We start from the raw sequence: 18,563 nt of genomic DNA, 5'->3' as shown, positions 1-18,563 counted from the left end.
TGTATTTATGTTCAAAAAAGATTTTGTCTCCTCAGGATGAAAAAATGTAAAAGATACCTTGCTTTTTTTTTCAGAAAAAAAATGAGATTATATGAGTCTTAGATTTCGAAATAAGAAGTCTGAATATTGAAAAAAAAAGCTGTAAAATCCTTTAGTCGTGGGGTTTTCAACTTTGAATGTGCCTACAGCCAAGCATCCCAGTGATTGCTTATACCTTCTACTCTCTCTCCACTTCTGCAATCTCCCCCTAATCTCCCCACAACCATCATCTTCAATTTGCTGAAACTGCCACTGTCCCTCCTCCATCCTGACGACCACAGTAGATATTTTGTCTGTTCCTCCTTTTTGTCAATCTCAGGACTGAAATTTTTTTATTTTAATGTAGATGGTTGGTTTTCATTTGACCTCTCCTCTCTTATGTATTATGGTTTGAAATAAGTAAATAAAGCAGATGACTTCTACACCTGTCCTAGTGCTATATACTCATCCATAGTATTCTTGTTTGTTGGTTGGTTTCTTTCTCATTTCCTTTCTGTCTTTCTTTCTCTCTTTATTTCTTTCTATCCTTTAACTCTACTTTGTATTGCTCATGTTGGAAACTGTATAAACACAGGCAGTAAACAAATCTTCTTTCTTTCTTTCTAATAACTACCTTTTATAGCTCATCCACACCTGTCCTGGTGATATACTTCTCCAAAGTAAACTTGTTTTTTGTTTATTTGTTTTCTTTCTTTCTTTCTTTTCGTCTTCCCTGCTGCACACACCTTCGCAGGCACTTTTTTAAGACCTCACTGTAATGATGGTAAGCATATTAGTCTTAGGATTCACCTTGCACATCACCACCATATGCTGGCCCTCTTCAATCCTGTTGTTCACTTGACCTTTTTCACCTTGCGCAGCGGTACATTGTGACATCACTGTAAGGCCTCATAGAACTAACAGTGTTTTTGTGTCATCACTGGAAAAAACAACCTCACCTTGGATGATCAAACGCTCGAGAAAGAAAGAAAATATACCATGGGAATGATTGACATTTTTCCAGGATGAGGATTTGCTCTTAAGCGCAGAGGCAAAGGCAAGCTAAGACTCTTTACACACAATTTACCAAAGTGGCCAAGACAAGGTGTCCTCCTGTGAAGCATTGATAATTCAGCCACACAATAAACTGGAACGTCAGTCATTTTTCTGAACCTCGTTTGTTACAAATCATCACACAGACACTGATCTTTATCACTTCCAGCAGATCACACTCCTTTTGCTCCATATGCCTCTAAACCAGACAACCTATTTCCATCAAATTTTGTAGGGATGGAGCATGGCCCAAAGAAGAACCCATTGAATTTTGATGTTGATCCGGGAATTTATTTCACTTTCTTTAACATTGAGAGATGGGGTGTTTTTCGACATTTTCTTCGATTTCAATCAATCAATCAATTATATTTGTACAGCCCATGTTCACAAATCACAAGTTGTATCATGAGGCTTGACAAGGTGCGACATTCTCTGACCTTAATCCTCAATAAGGGATTAGGAAGAACTACCAAAAAGACCAAAACATCTTAACAGGGAAGAAAACATAGAAACCTCAGGGAGAGCCACATGTGAGGGATCCCTCTCCCAGGACGGACAGAAGTGCAATAGATGCAGCGTGTAACTAAGAACAGTTTTTACAACATTGATTACAAGAAACAGTTTGTAACATGTTTGTAACACAAAGTGTGTCAATGTTTTAAGTATTTATACACAGGAAAATGTCTGATAGAGATGAAGGGAGCAGCAATGACTGATTGAGGAGTAATCGTCAGTAATGGTAGAGAATGTGAGTAGGTGATGTATCAGCTGCCACCACGATCTCAGAGAGTAATTCATACATCTTAAGGAGTAAAACATTTTTAATTTAATTATTGATATCTTCTATATTCTTTGTTTGTCTATTTATTTGTAGTTGTTTTGCCAGCATAGTGCAGTCTTACTACAAAGTTGCTTAAGAAAAGGAACACAACATACACCTAATATAAATGTTTAACAACAATGTTACCGTAAAGAATATGAGACTGACGCTTTCCCTTCTTTTTTTTTCTCTCCTCACTCCCAACCTCTCCACCCACCTAAAACATCAGATAAGCCGTAGACTGATGAGCCAGCCGCCTCCATCAGAGCGTGTGGTACTGGGAGACTGCACACTGATTTCATACACGCTCGCTCAGACAGAAAAAGAGCTCTGTGGAGCAGAAATGCTTCTCTTATTAGCAAAACTCATTCACCTGCACGCCACATTGAGTCCCTGGCAATTTCACAATAAATCATGAGAGATGCCTACGGAGGCCGGGGCAGCAGGCTGACGCTCTGCCGCGGCTGTGCCCTCGGCTGTCAGTTTAGACACTCTGAATCATTTCGGGTTCATCAGCCTCGTTTCATCTTAGATGAACTGAAAGGTCATCTCACACACCACCTAACCAATATGTCTCTGGCGCCTCATCTCCCAGTGCTTCCAGTGATTGCTCATTCCATTTAGAAATACCGCACCTCAGTGAAATATTTCACATGCAGGGCTCATGGACGGGATTTCAAGGAATTATTTCAAGGAGGAGAATTAGCGCTGACTTTAAACTGTGAGAAATATGCTACTGGATTTTTCATTAAGGTCTGAGCCTGATTTTATCTTTGAGCCCGCAGAATAATTCAGTGATCTTTTTACCTATCAACGTCTTTGCAATATTTTGCTCGTGGAATGATTAGTGAGATTGAGACCAATATGGTTTCCGCCCCTGCATCTGGCTGCTGGACCTCAGGAAGACAATGAATGTTGCAATTGAAGCCATCAGACAGTTTGAAGTGTTGTTTAGTGAATAAAGAATGAGTTGGCCCAAGTCCAGCCCAGTATCCACTTGAGTCTCATCTGCTTAAACACCTTGAAGCTTAACTGGCTGGTCAATAGTTGAAAAATTTGTGCCGCCAATATCTAAGCTAGTTCGTTTCCTTTAAGACCTCAACTTTCCCTCATGTGCAGTTGCTAAATGAGGGTCGTTACCACATGATCCTGCTTGGCCTTCGCTTCAGTTTGTTGAGACACATTTATGGTGGCAAGCAGTCACATACATGCTGCAAGCGAGCAAGCAAGCAAGTGGGCCTTTTTGTTAACAGCTCGAGTGTGGGGTTCCAGAGTTGCTGACAGTGTCACTTGCAGGACCGAGCCCTGCCCTACTTAACAGGCTGCAGGGAGGAGGGCAGGCCAAGTTGTCAGCAGCGCTAGGTGCTCACTGCTTAGATAAACCTGGAGGATTAGTGGCCCAGTTAAAGTTGGGGCAAAGAGGATTAGCCTCTTCTCTGAGGTGGCGAGAGATTCCCTGTGTCCTTCAGTGCTGCTGGCCTCAGAGAGAGAGATGAGTGGGAGGGGGAGGAGGAGGAGGGTGGGAAGCGAGGGGAGGCCCTAGTTAATTTGAGGGAGAATCACCACGTTTTAAAAGGAAAACCGAAGGTGAGGCATAATGACGGAAGGTGAAAAGCAGGGAAGCACTTCATAAATTGCTGCTAGCTTGTGGTTTCATTACGAAGGCAAAAGCCCATAATTATGTAGCAGGTGTTAGAGCGAGGTCAACGAGACCTGAGATCCACAGGAGAGAAAATATAAGTGGACGGCTTTCTACAAACTATAACCTATTATGGTAATAACAGTTAACTCTGACAATACAATACATGCAGCGGTAGTAAAAAACTGAAAATGTGCCCAACAGTGCCTGCAGGAGAAGACCCTCATCTGGGATGTGTAAGACACAGCAGAGGAATTTAAACCTCTGCAGCCATCAGCAGGCCAGACGAGGAACTACAGTTGATCATTTGAGGAGGAAGACTGATCAGGAATCGAAATCTTTGCTATGAGTAAATGAGAGTTGGGTTAAAATGAGTGTGTCAATACTCTGCAACATCAGAAAAAGTGCTGTTTAAAGTAGTTAAGGAGGTCAGGGTTAAACTTCACACTGGACACAGCACTTCCCTAGGTCATCAACAATCCACAATAATTGAGACATAATCGAAAAAATACAATTTACATCCGTAATGGCACCACAACCTTCTGGAACAGATTATGAAGGTGGTTGCCTAACAACAATGTCATTTTTGACATTCAGTATGTTGATCAATGATTTTTTTTTCATCCAAAGAATTACAGAACAAGAGAGTGATTATAGTTCTATGAACAAAACTGTTAAAACATAAATGGAAGCCAAGTACAAAACCAGATTAAAATAAAAATCTCATATGAAACCATTCTTTATTTCAATCCTCTTTCATTCTACATAAATCATTGTAGTATGATCATGCACTGAACTTCCATGTCTGGTTGATTTTGATCAGCAGCACATGTTCTGGGATTAAATAATTATATGAATGATTCAAGTACTGATTAGAAAATCTCAAATCCTTGCATGCAGAAATTGCAAGACAGACTACCGTGTGCATGTATAAATAAATTCAGTGTTTATTGTTCTGTGCAGCAATGTACAAACCAAAAGAAATGCATAGACATATCTCAAAGTAAACATAGTGAACAATGACCTGTGACCTTCAACAGTAATGAATTGGTCTAAATGAAGTGTATTGTCTCTCTGCTCCTCATCAATGTGCATTAACACGTATGGATACATACATTCAGGAGAGACACAGAAAGAGAGAGCTGCTGTATAGGGCATTGAGCCAAGAGCAACGAAAACACTGCAGCAAATAGAGGAAAGTACATAATGGCTAGGCCTGAGAGTTGATTATGCAAATACCCCAGCTGCAAAGGAACAATAACTCTGGAAATTCAAAGACAAACCGTAACACGGAAGGCTATTGTCTCATATTTGCACATTTGCTTGACAAGTACAACCTGCTCATCATGCCCATCTTGTTCGGAACAATGTCTTTGTATTCATATAATAATGGACACATCAGAAATTGGCACAGTGCATTGTTTCAGTTCAAATGAGAGCTGCCTGCTCCGCCAGTCCAAGCATGAGACTTTCATAGTTTTAAAACTATTTGACTGATACAATATAGAAAAGACAATATATTGTATAAAACACCCTCTTTCTATACAAACTAGCATATACATTGAATTATTTATGCACATATCATATATATATATATATATATATATATATATATATAATAAAGACAAGCAACTAAAAGCTGAATTCTATTGTATACATTTATAAATATTTACTGCAATGTTGTCTTGAAAAAATATTTCTCATGTGTAAATGGTTCAAAACCTTCATTTACACTGCTAATACAATGATACATAAATTATACTTCTTGCCGCTCTGGACCCTGTGAGACTGTTTTCTAAAACAATATAATGAGACTGAAAATGCTGAAATATTTTAACTTTTAAATCCCTGAGTGTTCAGGTTTTCATCTCTAACATGTGGAGATACAGTACATCTACATTTTCATGGGGTTTTTTTGTGAATAAAAAATCATAGTTTACAGCTCACTTTGTCGTTAATATCACATTTTCCTTGTTTTTTTATCTCAGGGTAGAGCTGGATGATAAAACAATATCAATAATTATCGAGAATATTTTCATCAATAGCAACATTACAAAAGTCCACTATATGAATGTGATTCTTATGCATCATGTAAGCACAGTGAGGAGGTATAACACATATTTGTTCTACCTTGGATTTGTATAGTTTGCTATTGTCTACTCATAAATAAAGCCACAACCTTCACTCAAGAGCAAAAATGTGTCTTTAAAATTATAGAAATAATAATGTGACATTCATCATGATAACTATCGATCATGACTAAAATTAAAAATGAGTGTTCTCTTAATCATACTTGAGTTATTTTAGGACATTTTACATCCAGTGTCTCTGTGCTCTCAGTCCTCTGTCCAATACTGACTGTCTCACTGTAATATTTACTTTACTCTGTCTGAACAAAAGGCACATGAGATTTGTGCAAATTCGAAGCACTTATTGGCCAAAGTGTCCCCTGCAGAGTCGTGTCACTGACGCTGATGGCTCTCCGCTGTCTCTTCAGAAGAGGGACAGTACTAGAACTCTGCTGGTGTCAGCGCCTGCGTGTCAGAGGCTCCATCTCTACCACTGCCTCACGACCCTTATTTAACTCCACCACTCGTGGGACTACTGTGGACCAGCGGTCTGGATGGGAATAAAAAAGAAGAAGGAAGAATTTATTTCATCTGTGTGAATGAATATATGTGTTGCTCACACTGTGTTTGTCTGTGCATTTATTCATGAGAGTGCAGTGTGAATCTCACCTCTCCTCAAGACTCCAACGCCCTGCTGCTGCACGTTGACTTGGCCTGGGTCCTCGCTGATTATCGCCATGTTTTGATTCCAGTGACACCAGCGAACCTCGTCCACTCTGATACATGAGGACAGTGCTGGGGTTGACAGTTTTCTTTGAAGTGGCATTGGCACTGCAGAGTGATAGTGAAAATAAATCATGCAAAATACCTGAAGCACCAGCGTCGGTCAGGTGTGCCATCCCAGTTCTTCCCCACAGTCACCATCTCCCCGGCTCGAAAAGATTTGCGCAGGCAAACTGGGAATGAGCGCTCGATGTCCAAGATGGTCGTTGCCCACTGTGAGTATATATTATTTAAACATGTATTTATTCCACTCAAACTACACAAACAAGTCATGAATAAACCATAGGTTGACTCAGTTTGAACAAAATTTATGGAATGTGTGATTTTGGTGAACCTCTGCTCATGCCTAAGATTGACATTTGTGGTTTTGAGGGAAATATCTCAACATCTATTTGATAAATTAGCATGAAATTTGGTGCAAACATTCACAGCAGCCACAGTGTGAGTTAGAGTAGTGGATACCTCTTTTATTTTATCACCAATTTGCACACACACATCAATATAATTTCCCATAATTATCCAGATCCACACCAAAATTGAATGTGTATTATCCTGACACATACTACATCCTTTTACAAAAATTCCATTTAGATTCATTCAGTTGTTTTTGTGTAATCTTGGTTACAAACATACAAACCAACAAACAAAAGGAAACCTCTTTGGTGGAGGTGATTATGAAAACTAATTCGATAATTTCCCTAGGTCTTTTTTATCTCGCCCATTAACAGGTCAAATTTTCAATGTGATTTATGATCAAATACCACCAACAAGCAGCTCACCTGAAGCTTCCAGATCTTCTTGCTTTCCTTGGACACCTGTCCCACCGTCTCCCCCATCAAAGCAATCAACATGTTGAGCAGCAGCACGAACGTGAGGATGATGTAAGTAACCAGCAGGATGAGGAAGACAGCGGGATACTGTGCACTGTGGATCATGTCCAGTTCTCCCATCCCGATGGTCAGCTTGAAAAGGTCCAGTAGGAAGGTGCTGAACGTGTCAGGGTCCCTGCACTTTGGGTACGTGGGGCAGCCATCATCACACTTAGTTCCTGGTGGAGGACACACGGTCAGCAGGGACACCAGGGCTGTGGGGTGGGAACAGAGGAGGTTGGGTTATAGATCAGTGTGAGCACTTAAATGTGATACAAGGAATAGTTCAACATTCTGAGAAATACACTTAATCCACACAACTCTTGTTTTTTTCCATTAAATATATAAAACACAGTCAGGAGACATGTTGAGTACACCTATCAGCTTTAGGTACCACAGTAGTGGAAATGCTCTAAACCCCCTGTTTGATCTATGTTTAGTGATTTATGAGTATGTGGTGCTGATTGAAAATGTGGTTTCATAAGAGGAATATTGGGCCTTGTCAGATTAATTTACTTTTTAATTGCTGGTGTGCACAAGAAACATTTGTGTGCACACCAGACAGTTCAGGAGAATATCTGGCCAACAATGGAGGCAACACCTAGTGCATACCAGTTGTTGTGTTTCCATTTAGAAATGACAATAACGCTGCATGTGTTGGTTGTATTATATTTTAACCTTGGACTTACAAAGACATTGATGCTTTTGCTTGAACGTCTCTAAATCTCATTTAAAATGCATTTTGGTGTATTTTGACAAGCAAATTCCCCTCTATCTGTAGTAGTTAAAACTGACATACTGTTAAAATCAGAGGAACATAAGCCTACCTGATGCATATCCAATCATGAAGAGCACATACACCAACAGAAACCTGAAAAGGTCTTTGAAAAGAATCTGAGAACGAAAAAAAGAAAGTTAAAACACACTGTGATATTTACAGTGAATTAATTGTCTGTTCCGTATCTAACCTTCTGTATCATTATACTGTAGGTGCCAGTGAGCTTCAGGCCTCTGGTGAAGTAAAGTGTGTTCATCCAGCCCAGGACAAGTGCAAACACCATCACAGACACATAGGCCTTAATGCCCGACAGGTACAGAGCAGCTGTGACTACAATCAGCACAGAGTAGATGAAACTGGAGAAGACAGAGGAACACTGTGTCAAATAAACGTAACTTTTCAGTAATAAATAAAGAAGACTGCTGGTGTTGAGCACTGCAAGAGAATGTAGACATCACAGCCATGTTGCTAATCATCTAAAGCATCACAGTTCAGAGGCACTCAACATTATCTGCTCTGTTTGGATCATGGGTTTAATTAGAGATGCAAACTATAAAACATGCCAGGGAGAAGGTTGAGATATTAATTAGATGACTCCATAAAGAGGATGCAAAATTTGCCTTGGGTAAAAGTCTGCAAGGGCTGCAGCCCAGATGAGGAAGAGGAGAGAGGAGGGAGGAGGGAGGAGGGACAGGGGACGGGGACTTACTACAGCAGCTGAAAGGATCCATCAATAAATAAAGACTTCACCCCAGGACACTTCTTCAGGAAGACATCTTTAATCTGCAAAAAGCAGGAGAAACATATTCATCACGACAACAACACTATTGTGACAGTGCTGAGCTTGATCTGGGGAACAATGGTGAAACAAGTAATAGCCAATCTGTAAATATGTTTCAGAGCCTCGCTGACTCACATTGGTGAGGAAGAAGAAGATTCCTGATGCCAAGGTGACGACCTCCCCCGCCATCCGCGTGTAGTCAGAAGAGGTTTTGTACGGGTAGGGAGGCTGGAAGGAAGGGAAGGGAAGCAGGGAAGAAAGAAGGGAATTAAGGACTAAACTATGATATTCTTTTCATTTAGATTCAACTCAATCTGAATTTCTTAGCACTAAAACATATTCAATACAGTATGCAGAGAAAGAAACATAATGAGAAGCATCAGTCAAGACACGTAAGAAAGCAAACTCTTGGCAAGAGGGCAGGTAAGTGTTTTAACTCAAATACTTAAATATTCCTTCAGTAAATTGCAATAAATGGTCATTTCATTTATTGGAAAAAATTCAGAAAACAATTTTGCTGCTCTGGTACATGATAGATTAGCATTTTGTGCACAAACGGTATTAAACTAGCTATAAGCTATTATGGCAGAAACCTATAACATATATTAAGCCATGCTGTGAGAACAATCCACATTTCCATGTGGATCACACCCACCTCTCCCTGCGTTGGGTGGTAATACGCCACAAGTGTGAAGATGATCATGGTGATGAGGTAGGAAACCACACTGATGTAAAAGGTGACTGCACCAAACTTCTGCCATTTGGCCCTGAGCAGCTCGTTGATGGGCTCCACTGCCAACATCTCATGACGGTTCTGACAAAGAGACCAGAAACATGAAGCTGCTACAACGTAATGACAATCAGATCAAATGCTGATCCCTTAACACACGTCATTTTTATTGCACTCAGGTATTTGATGCAACCAGACATTTTAGACATTTTCATGTTTTGTCTTTTTTGTATTCACCCTGCCTTAAAAGGTTCAGTGTGTAGAACTTAGTGACATCTAGAGGTGAATTTGCATGTTGCAGCTGAATAACCCTCACCTCACCCTCTCCTTCCAAACATGAAAGAGAACCTGTGGTAGCCTTCAGTTGTCATAAAAACTCAAAAGGTCCAGTTTGGACTACTGTAAAAAAAAACATGGCGGCCTCCATTGAGAGGACCTGTGCCTGATGTTAATATAAAGTATTAAAATATAAAGGGTCTATTATTTTATAATGCCAATACATACCTTTCACCTAAATCTTACACACTGGACCTTTAACCATGTGGCTCATAACACATTGATCTGGAGAGAAACAGCATTTCATTTTTGCTTTTGGAAAAACAAGGTAAACTTGAATAAAACCTCGTTGCGACTGTTGTAGACGAGGATTTCCAGCACAGATGGCTCCTCTCCACATGTATCCAGCGATGATAGATCGTAGAGGGATGAGTACACCGGACCGTACGCCCAGTCCTTGAACTTTCGAGACAGGTGACGAACTTCTTCATCTTTGATCTCTCGTCGGATAATGTGTTGAAAAACCTGGAGGAATATGAAGAAGCTGACCTGATGTAGAAATGTGATGACAAAGCCTTATTATAGTGATGCCGCTTGACACAGTGATGCATCATGGTCCCTGTCTTACCCCTATCTTGCCCAGTTTGGCCGCCATCATGAGAGGTGACATGCAATCGCTGTTGAGCACTGTCTCCAGGCTGCATTCTGGGTAGAGCTTAGCGCTCTTGATCAGCAGCAGGTCGTACATCTTTGTGAGGAAACGTGTGTTGTCCTTGGTGTTGTCTCCGATGTGCACCAGGGCATGCAGCACTGTGTTGCCGCGGGAGTCCTGGCGCCGCAGGTCAGCTTTCTTGTGTGGGTTCTCAGTCAGGTAGTGCACTATGTCAGGCTGGTTAGTGCATGCAGCCAGTGAAAGAGGCAGCTCACCTGGGCAAACACGCAGAGAGAAAGAGGGAGCAGTCACTTCATGGTGAATTCACAGGAGATCGAGAGCATGGCACCTCAGATTAAAAATAAGCAAATCAACAGGAGGGTTAATTAAGAACTGTAGCTGGCATCTGTATGTTTTTGCAAAGCATACTAAACATGGATCAAAGATGTGACTTAAATCCCCGCTATGAAAACAGCACAATTAGCAGTTGTTGGAGGGAGGGGCGCAATGAGGCCAGAGTGCCAAAAGCAGCTGCTGAAAATGAGCCGTTGCCATGGGTGACAGATTACTTTGTCACCTCACATAGAAACGCTCCTCTTCATGGATTTGCACGGGTGCATGCAGAGTGTTAGCGTGAGTCTAAATCCCATTAGCCATCAGCCCTGCCAGGTTCCTGTTCACCTCACTGCAAAGCTCCGCGGCAAATTACTCATACTGTGCCCGGACACGCTGGGATTTGGGAATGACAACCGTGCTAAGTGCAAATAGAAATCACCTCCTCTGCGACGAGTGGGGAACATAACGTTTGAATGTAATCAAATAAACAATTCTTAAAATTAGGTTGTAAAAAAAAACAAAAAAAAACGAAAGGCCACAACAGCCACCTTTCTTTTAATGTTTATGAAGAGTGATGTGAAAATCAATTATATATACTATAATTATCATCAAAAGGGCACAAATAAATTTTTTTTCTCTCTGGGCATTAGACTGTGATGGAGGTGGTAGGGGCTGAGCAGGAGCCAGCAGAGGGCAGTGTTGAGTTTAATTTACAGGCTCTGATTTATTCATTCTCCTGGTCTTAAAGGTCAGTGAAGTCCATCCCACCAGCAGAGGATGTTTACTTTTCTGCATTGCAGAACACAGGCACCTTTCACTGGATGCTCCTCTTGAACATGTGACATAATGCTTTTCTTTTCATGTGTTTTTGGCGCTTTACTGCTGGTGGTTTAACATGCCACCCTTCAGAAAACATTTGGGTGTAAGGTTAAAAAAGAAGAAAGGGTGGGTCTAATGTCACCTCATGTCTGCATGCCAAAGGAGGTTTTCTTTTGCCAGGAAAATGTACCACTGGTTTTACGGTTTTATCTTGGCAGCTGCTTTTATACAAAGCAAACTCGCGGTTGTAAGAGACAGAAAAGGGAAGCAGAAGCTGAGAGTTAACGTGGAAACTGAAAAAGTGAGAAGTAAAGTCACAGAAATCTCAGACGCACCACATAATTCAACAATCAACAGAACGAATAAAGTTTTGCTCAACTCTACATCTGACTGTTTCAGGGTATAAGTAGAAATACAGAAACATTCATTTGAAATTAGCATACAAAGGTAATTACCAAAGTAGAAATAGCCCCCCTCATCTCTCGGCTGAAAGAAGCGACCTCTGGCCTGGGCATAAACGTCAGCACCATTCTCCACCAGCAGCTCAACATACTGTTTACAGCGTCGCTCTATGGCAATGTGGAGCGCTGTTTGTCCTGACAACACAACAAAACAACACAAACATTAACTCATGCCATGTTTGCTCAATTTATATGTGAAGTAATTACTCAACTGAAGTGTCAAGAGTTTAATAATGTTGACAGGCAAATAAGAAAGTTACAGAAGACAAACAGTGTTGATACTTTCTTTTTGTCTAAAGAATTTTTTCTTTTGATCTTTTGTGAATCTGATGCTCAACTATGAACTCGAGAGTGAAGGTCATAAAAAATACTGTTAGGAGTTAGTGCTAAATTTATGTGCAGGTTGTTTTTATTGGATCACCACCAATAGAACTGGAGCCCCTAAATATTTTTATGTTTTCAAATAAAGAGCATTTCCTGCGTGAAAAAGAAAAAACTTTTGAATCCAACTTAAAAAGTACAGAAGATTAGGTAAAGACGCAAATAAAGTTAATGATGAATGGGAACATCTGATTTTGTATTACAAGCTGTTAGATGGTGAAAAGGCTCCTGTCACTGTTTTCTCACAACTAATAATGGGAAAGGTGAAATCCAAACAAAGCTGTGTTACTGAGCTGTACAGTCGCTACAAAAATGTTCCTTTCCCCCCTAATTGGGCCTCACCTAGCAGACTGTCAAACCCAGAGTAACCAACAACAACCTCTGTCAGCTTCAACTCAGAGGAAGATGAGGAGACTGGAGTCTTACAAACTGTACAGTTAAAATAAACCTGCTTTCAGACATAAACTGTCTGGAAAACACAGACGTCGGAGTGTCTCAGCCGCTCCGGACATTTTCAGGAGCCCGTGTGAGAATACAGCAGGAAAATGTCCGGAGAATTCAAAGCAAGGGAGTGGGCGTGTTGACGACGTTTCTAACATGTAAAATAAATAATAAAATATAAATATCTCAGGATGAAAAAAAAGCTTGGAAAGATGAGATTCTGATTTTGATGCTAAGGCCCAACGTTAATGCACAACACAAACGTGTGATTCCTGTGTGCTCTACCCAGACGCCTGTATTTTTCTGTTGCTGTGAACACGTCTGACCCCAATAATTTCCTGCTGTGTTCTTCATGTGTGAAGAGTGACGTTTGTCTGAGAATGATTTCATTTCATGGAAGTTCATGCTCTCAGTTTTGTTTTACCTCTGTAGTAAAGATCCCTGAAGGGTGAGTTGATGAACTCTCTGAGGTTTCCAGTCTTCTCTGCGATGTCGACCAGCAGTGGGATGGTGTCGTTCTGACCCCCGTAAAGGTTCAGCAGGGCTTTAGGCAGACATGTCTTACCTGTTGATGGCTCTGTTAGAAACATTTAATAAAGGACAAACAATATTTCTGGATTTAGACAGGGTTGTTTGTAGAGGTTAGTCCCATGTAAATGTCATACAGTGTCTCCCAGTCAATTGCCCAAAGTCTAATCAGATGAACTCAGATAAACCTTCATCAACATCACCTTTCTATCCATCCATGTGTTACTTTAAGCTATTTATACCATCATTTGATGTATTAGATTTAATTTATAGCTGATTTTTGTCATTTCTACCATTTATCCATCAATTTCAGCTGTATTTAAATTGTCTATCCACTTTTGGCTAAATATCAAACAGTAATCTATTTCATTTTACTATCTATTTGAACTATTTGATAATTCATTTTAGGCATCTCAATTATCCAGCGGTTTCAGCTAACTGCAGAGTATTAAACTGTTTATTCTTTTCACTTTCAGCAAACATATTTCACCTAATCCATTATTTTGTATTATTAGTTCCCAGTGTGTTGATTACTAACTACTGGCCTACTAATGTTGATTAGTTTTTGTATACACTCTTAATTGCAAACTGTGGCATTCACATGTCACAAGTGAGTCAGTTTAATGATTTTTTTGTTTAACTGAGCTCCTCCACTTAACCCTGGTGATGGAACAATTCCTGGTTCTAATGTCCAGCCATGTAAAATGTGACTGTGCTGGAAATTAAGACACACAAGACCACCAAGAGTTTTGGGAGTTGTCACATGGAGGTTTCATGGTTCATGAGAACAAACTGTTAAAGACAGGGGTCAAAGCAGCCATTTGCTGTTTTAAGTCTTTTTTGTAAAGACTGTTGGCTCCTGTTAATTCTCTCTGAGAGACCACAGTTTGCTGTTAGTTTTCTCTGCTCCTTGTTATGAGCCGGAAAACCTCCTGAGACAGAAGCTTTGTTTGGACCGGCCTTCAGTGGGACAAAGACTCTGACATCACTCCACCTTTTCCTTCTCACATCCTCTGAGCAAAAAAATAGCCGAGTAGTTCATGCAAAAGGTCAAAGGTAGAACAGGCGAGGTTCTGCTTTGGAACAAAGGCAGAGTCGAGATATTCAACAGAAACTGAGGAACAGAGGAGGAGAAGTAAACTACTGTAGATTAAACCTTTTCTCTTCCCGATCGGTAATTGGTTTAAACTCAGTACACAGATATCTACAAATTTTAGTCTTACCCCTGAACTCCTCATCAGTTAACCTCTTGCCGTGACTTTGCAGGTACTCTAACAGGCCGTCGAGGGCCCCGGGGTCTCCACGTGACACACAGTCAAACAGGACAGAGCGGTTGAATGTTTTCATGACCTTTGGGGGATCTGTTTGACCATCATCACAGGACATCTCAGTTTTACTGAGGACACACAAAAACATAATATGATGTTACTGTGGAATATAAAATTATTAAATCTGGGATATCTTAAAATTGATAACTTTTTTTTTACTTTTACTCGATCAGCCGCACCCTCCAGAGCTTTAATAAAAAGACCTCTGTGTGTATGGGACAGGTAGCCAAAAACAGGCAGCAGCCTAAATATTACCTCAACGGCTGCAGACCAACTAACAAAATCCTCTCTGTTAGATCAGTGAACAGGCTGAATGAAGGACTGCAGTGTGTGTGTGCATGTGTGTGTGTGTGCGTGTGTGTGTGTGTGTGTGTGTGTGTGTGTGTGTGTGTGTGTGTGTGTGTGTGTGTGTGTGTGTGTGCACTTCCTACAGAGAAGCAGTTGTGGGAGGTTTTTGTTTTTATGACAGCATTTTTCCACCCAGCCCTTTTGTACGTGGAAATAAAGTCCAGTCAAGGTTTACTGCTGCTGCTCAGACAAAAATCAAAACTCAAAACCAAGAAGTTTAAAGAAAATGCACAACTATTAAATCCTGGAAACGCATGAATTACAGTTTTGAGACAGTGAGGCTCCTTCTCACCCTCTTGGAAGCTTCTTCCTGCGTCTCTTTTGGTTGCTCATGTCGCTGTAGGTACCGTAGTCAAAGAGCGAGTCCATGGGTGCTTTCTTGGGTCCCTGAACCACATTAGACTCATATATGGTGGACTCCAGCAGGTCCATGGGGTTGGAAATGCCCTTCTTGAAAGCACCCTGGAACTTCATCCGCAGGTTCTGTCTGCTGTCCACAGGCTGGCCGGGCTGAACCAGCTCCAGAGCTCCAGCAGCTGAATCCTGGCTCGTGTCCTGAGTTGATGGGGGGGCATCTTCACTCTCGAACAAGTGCGAGAGGTCGGAGAGGGGGAATGCTGCATCGGCCTCAGGCTGGGCGGCCTCGCCATCACCTGCGTCCACAGAGAGATCAGCTTTGGCCGGCGCAGAGGTGAGAGTGTCAGCCTTGGACAAGGCAAGGTGGCACCTTCTGAAGAGAGCAGAACGACCCTGGAATAAAAACCACGACACAATGAGTGAGCTGCACGGCCTTCAGCTAGTCAGACGAGTTGGTACAAATGCGAAAAAATGTTTTAGTCAGTTCAAATTCAATCAGACATCTTTGATAGTTTTTACATTGGTACATATTTTATTACTTAGAAACAGTCAGATTAGAACAGTTGATCTTCTGTCATCTCCAACATTCAGGCAGTAAATTCTGTTTTGAATAGTTGCAAACTGTAATTTGAATTTCATGTTTCAAATTTTTATATTAAAAGAATTTATGAAAAAAAAAAATCCTGATAGTTAATACAGAATATGGGATTCACAAACATGATGAATAAGAAAGACAATATAGAGGAGGAGGCAATCAAATGACAACTAGAAATTAGCCAACCGCCCACCCAACACTATTTGTGTTCAATTTGTGTGTTTTTCAAGGAGGGAAATAAATGGAGACCAAATTCTTGAAGTTTATCTCAGAGTTAAAAAGATTTTTAGAGGTATGGATGAAAAACCATTCAGATCCTCACAGAATTCCTCTCATAGTTTATACTAGATGCCTTTAAACATTAAAGATACTTGCTGAATATGTGGCATTTGTCATGCAAAATGATGCTCTGCTCTTTGACCTAAGCATTTAAGTTTTGTTTAATAAAAGGTTATTCATTTTTGGGATCTGAGAAGGTGTGATGTTTGCTGTAGTCATTGTGGCCCACCTCTGCTCATGAAGGAAATCCTACAGAGTAATAGTGACAGGAGCAAAATGGACAAGACATTTAAAAATATCCAGCATTACTAAAGGGACCCTGGAAGTTTGAAACAGATTTTTAAGTATACACTTGACAGTAAAACCCTTTGTACCTCATTCATCCCTTTTACAGTGATGTGCCAAATTCCTCTTCAGGGGAAACTGGAAATGATGCTGAAGCATGTGGGCACCCTGAAGAAACAGAGTAAACAGACCAAAGCAATCAGTGTTGTAAGAACATAATAGGATCTCTGAAGCTTGAGGATAACACAGCAAATGATTGAGGCTAAAACCAGTATAGGTCTGTTTCCTGTGCCTGGTCAGAAGAACGTCTTATACACAGAATCACACCAGACACATGCAAAGACTAAATCAAGTGCTACATGTCCCAGCCTCTCAGCCTCCCACCAGCACAAACCACAAAACAAGCCACAGCAGGCTATCAGTTAAGTTCAACAAGACTTCCTCACGTCTCTCCACAGCTTCCTTTAGAATGGCTGTTTCCTGAGTTTGTCCATGACATTGACAGCTTATCTAGTCCAGAGCGAGCTGTAAAGGAGCAACACAAACAGAGGAGCTGGGGTCCTGCTAAGGGCAAGGGGTGATTCATACCCCCATCTGACACATGAGGATTATCATGCCTTTACACTTCAGCAGGCATCTGATAGTGAAAAAGACAGAGGAACAAAGATGAGTCTGCCCTCGTTAAACTATTATAACAGACCAAGAACAATGGATTAGGTTGCTTAGTGGTGAGAGTGAGGACCTGTTGTGTATTAAGCCTGTCAGAGGGACAGACTGGGATCATGAAATATCAAGTAGAGCCAAAGCTCACATATTTCCCGCTTGTTGGGTGAGTAAGGGGACAATCCACTAGTGAAGGTTTCTAAATTCCCCTCAGAGCCACAGGACTTCCTGCACTGTCGCTGCTGATGTGACGTTTTCCAGAGCAACAGCAGAGGCTGGAGGCTCTGCATGGAGCACAACAGCTTTACAGAGAAATCTAGAGATCGAATCTATTCCTTAAAAGTATAACAATGAACTTTATTTTGCATTTCTCAAAATACAGTTATAACCCTGACCCTAACCCTATATAGGGCTCTACAGGTAATACTAACAAATCTAACAAAATCTTTCTTTCTAAACTTTTCAAAAAACATGTTTACACAAAAACTGAAAATATACACAATGCAATTACAAATTTAAACAAGTGAATTCAAGACAGTGGCTAAAATAAAGCAATGAAACAAAAAAAACACCTGGTTAAAAGCAATATAATGGTTAAAAAAACAACATAAAGCAAAAACAAACAAAACCTAAAGAAAGAAACGTTTTTAAAAAGAGTTTTAAAAGAAGATACTATGGTGGAATATCTGATCAACATACGGATTCATTCATTCAATTATCACTAGAGAATACTTTTTTGATAAAGATCATGCTATTAAAGTTCTGACCAAAATATTAAATGTTAAAAAATGTTCTTAAGAAACTATATCAACTAATCAAATTCCTGAAGTTGGGTACTTGTTAAAAAGTTAGGGCTTCTTTCTAACTAATACAGTGAGTGAGACAGAATGAAAAACCTGTGAGCAGAAGAATAAAGAACCATAAGAATCAGAGGAGTTATTTACCTTGATGTGACAAGTTGACTCTATTCTCTCAGATTCTTAGGGTCGCAGTTTGCTCCACAGAAAACCCCTCAGACTGAGTTTCTCCCTCTTATCTACAGGATCAATGTGTTTCCAGCCTGGAGAGTTTGACTGAACTACAGTTGGTTGCTCCTATGACCGCTGAGCTCCACCAGAACAACGGATGCTTTCACACACTTTGGGTGGGACGAGTTTGGCTGAAAGCTCACGGAAGAGGAACTCCTCTTATAGCCGCTAGGGGCAGTAAAGTGTCACCACAACGTGTCCCTTAGATTCAACAGAGATTCATTCATTCATTCATCTTTCCCTGAA

At 40.6% G+C, this 18,563-nt stretch overlaps 1 protein-coding gene across 1 annotated transcript; it reads right to left on the bottom strand.

Annotated features, from left to right (window-relative positions):
• Positions 1 to 4,453: 4,453 nt before the first annotated feature.
• trpv4 (transient receptor potential cation channel, subfamily V, member 4) lies at positions 4,454 to 18,397 on the bottom strand. The gene is made up of 17 exons (XM_020100862.2): positions 18,234 to 18,397; positions 16,716 to 16,794; positions 15,403 to 15,860; positions 14,658 to 14,830; positions 13,331 to 13,483; positions 12,079 to 12,219; positions 10,445 to 10,743; positions 10,162 to 10,341; positions 9,466 to 9,624; positions 8,946 to 9,038; positions 8,739 to 8,812; positions 8,220 to 8,385; positions 8,079 to 8,145; positions 7,162 to 7,466; positions 6,468 to 6,595; positions 6,269 to 6,375; positions 4,454 to 6,149 (listed from the first exon to the last, which is right to left on the bottom strand). Exons 2-17 carry the CDS (start codon positions 16,722 to 16,724, stop codon positions 6,058 to 6,060), a joined length of 2,604 nt encoding a protein of 867 aa, XP_019956421.2. The 5' UTR covers positions 16,725 to 16,794; positions 18,234 to 18,397; the 3' UTR covers positions 4,454 to 6,057.
• Positions 18,398 to 18,563: the final 166 nt, after the last annotated feature.

This window comes from Paralichthys olivaceus, chromosome 4 (assembly GCF_024713975.1).
Source record: "Paralichthys olivaceus isolate ysfri-2021 chromosome 4, ASM2471397v2, whole genome shotgun sequence".
NCBI lineage: Eukaryota > Metazoa > Chordata > Actinopteri > Pleuronectiformes > Paralichthyidae > Paralichthys > Paralichthys olivaceus.
This window is presented reverse-complemented; position numbering and strand designations above follow the sequence as displayed.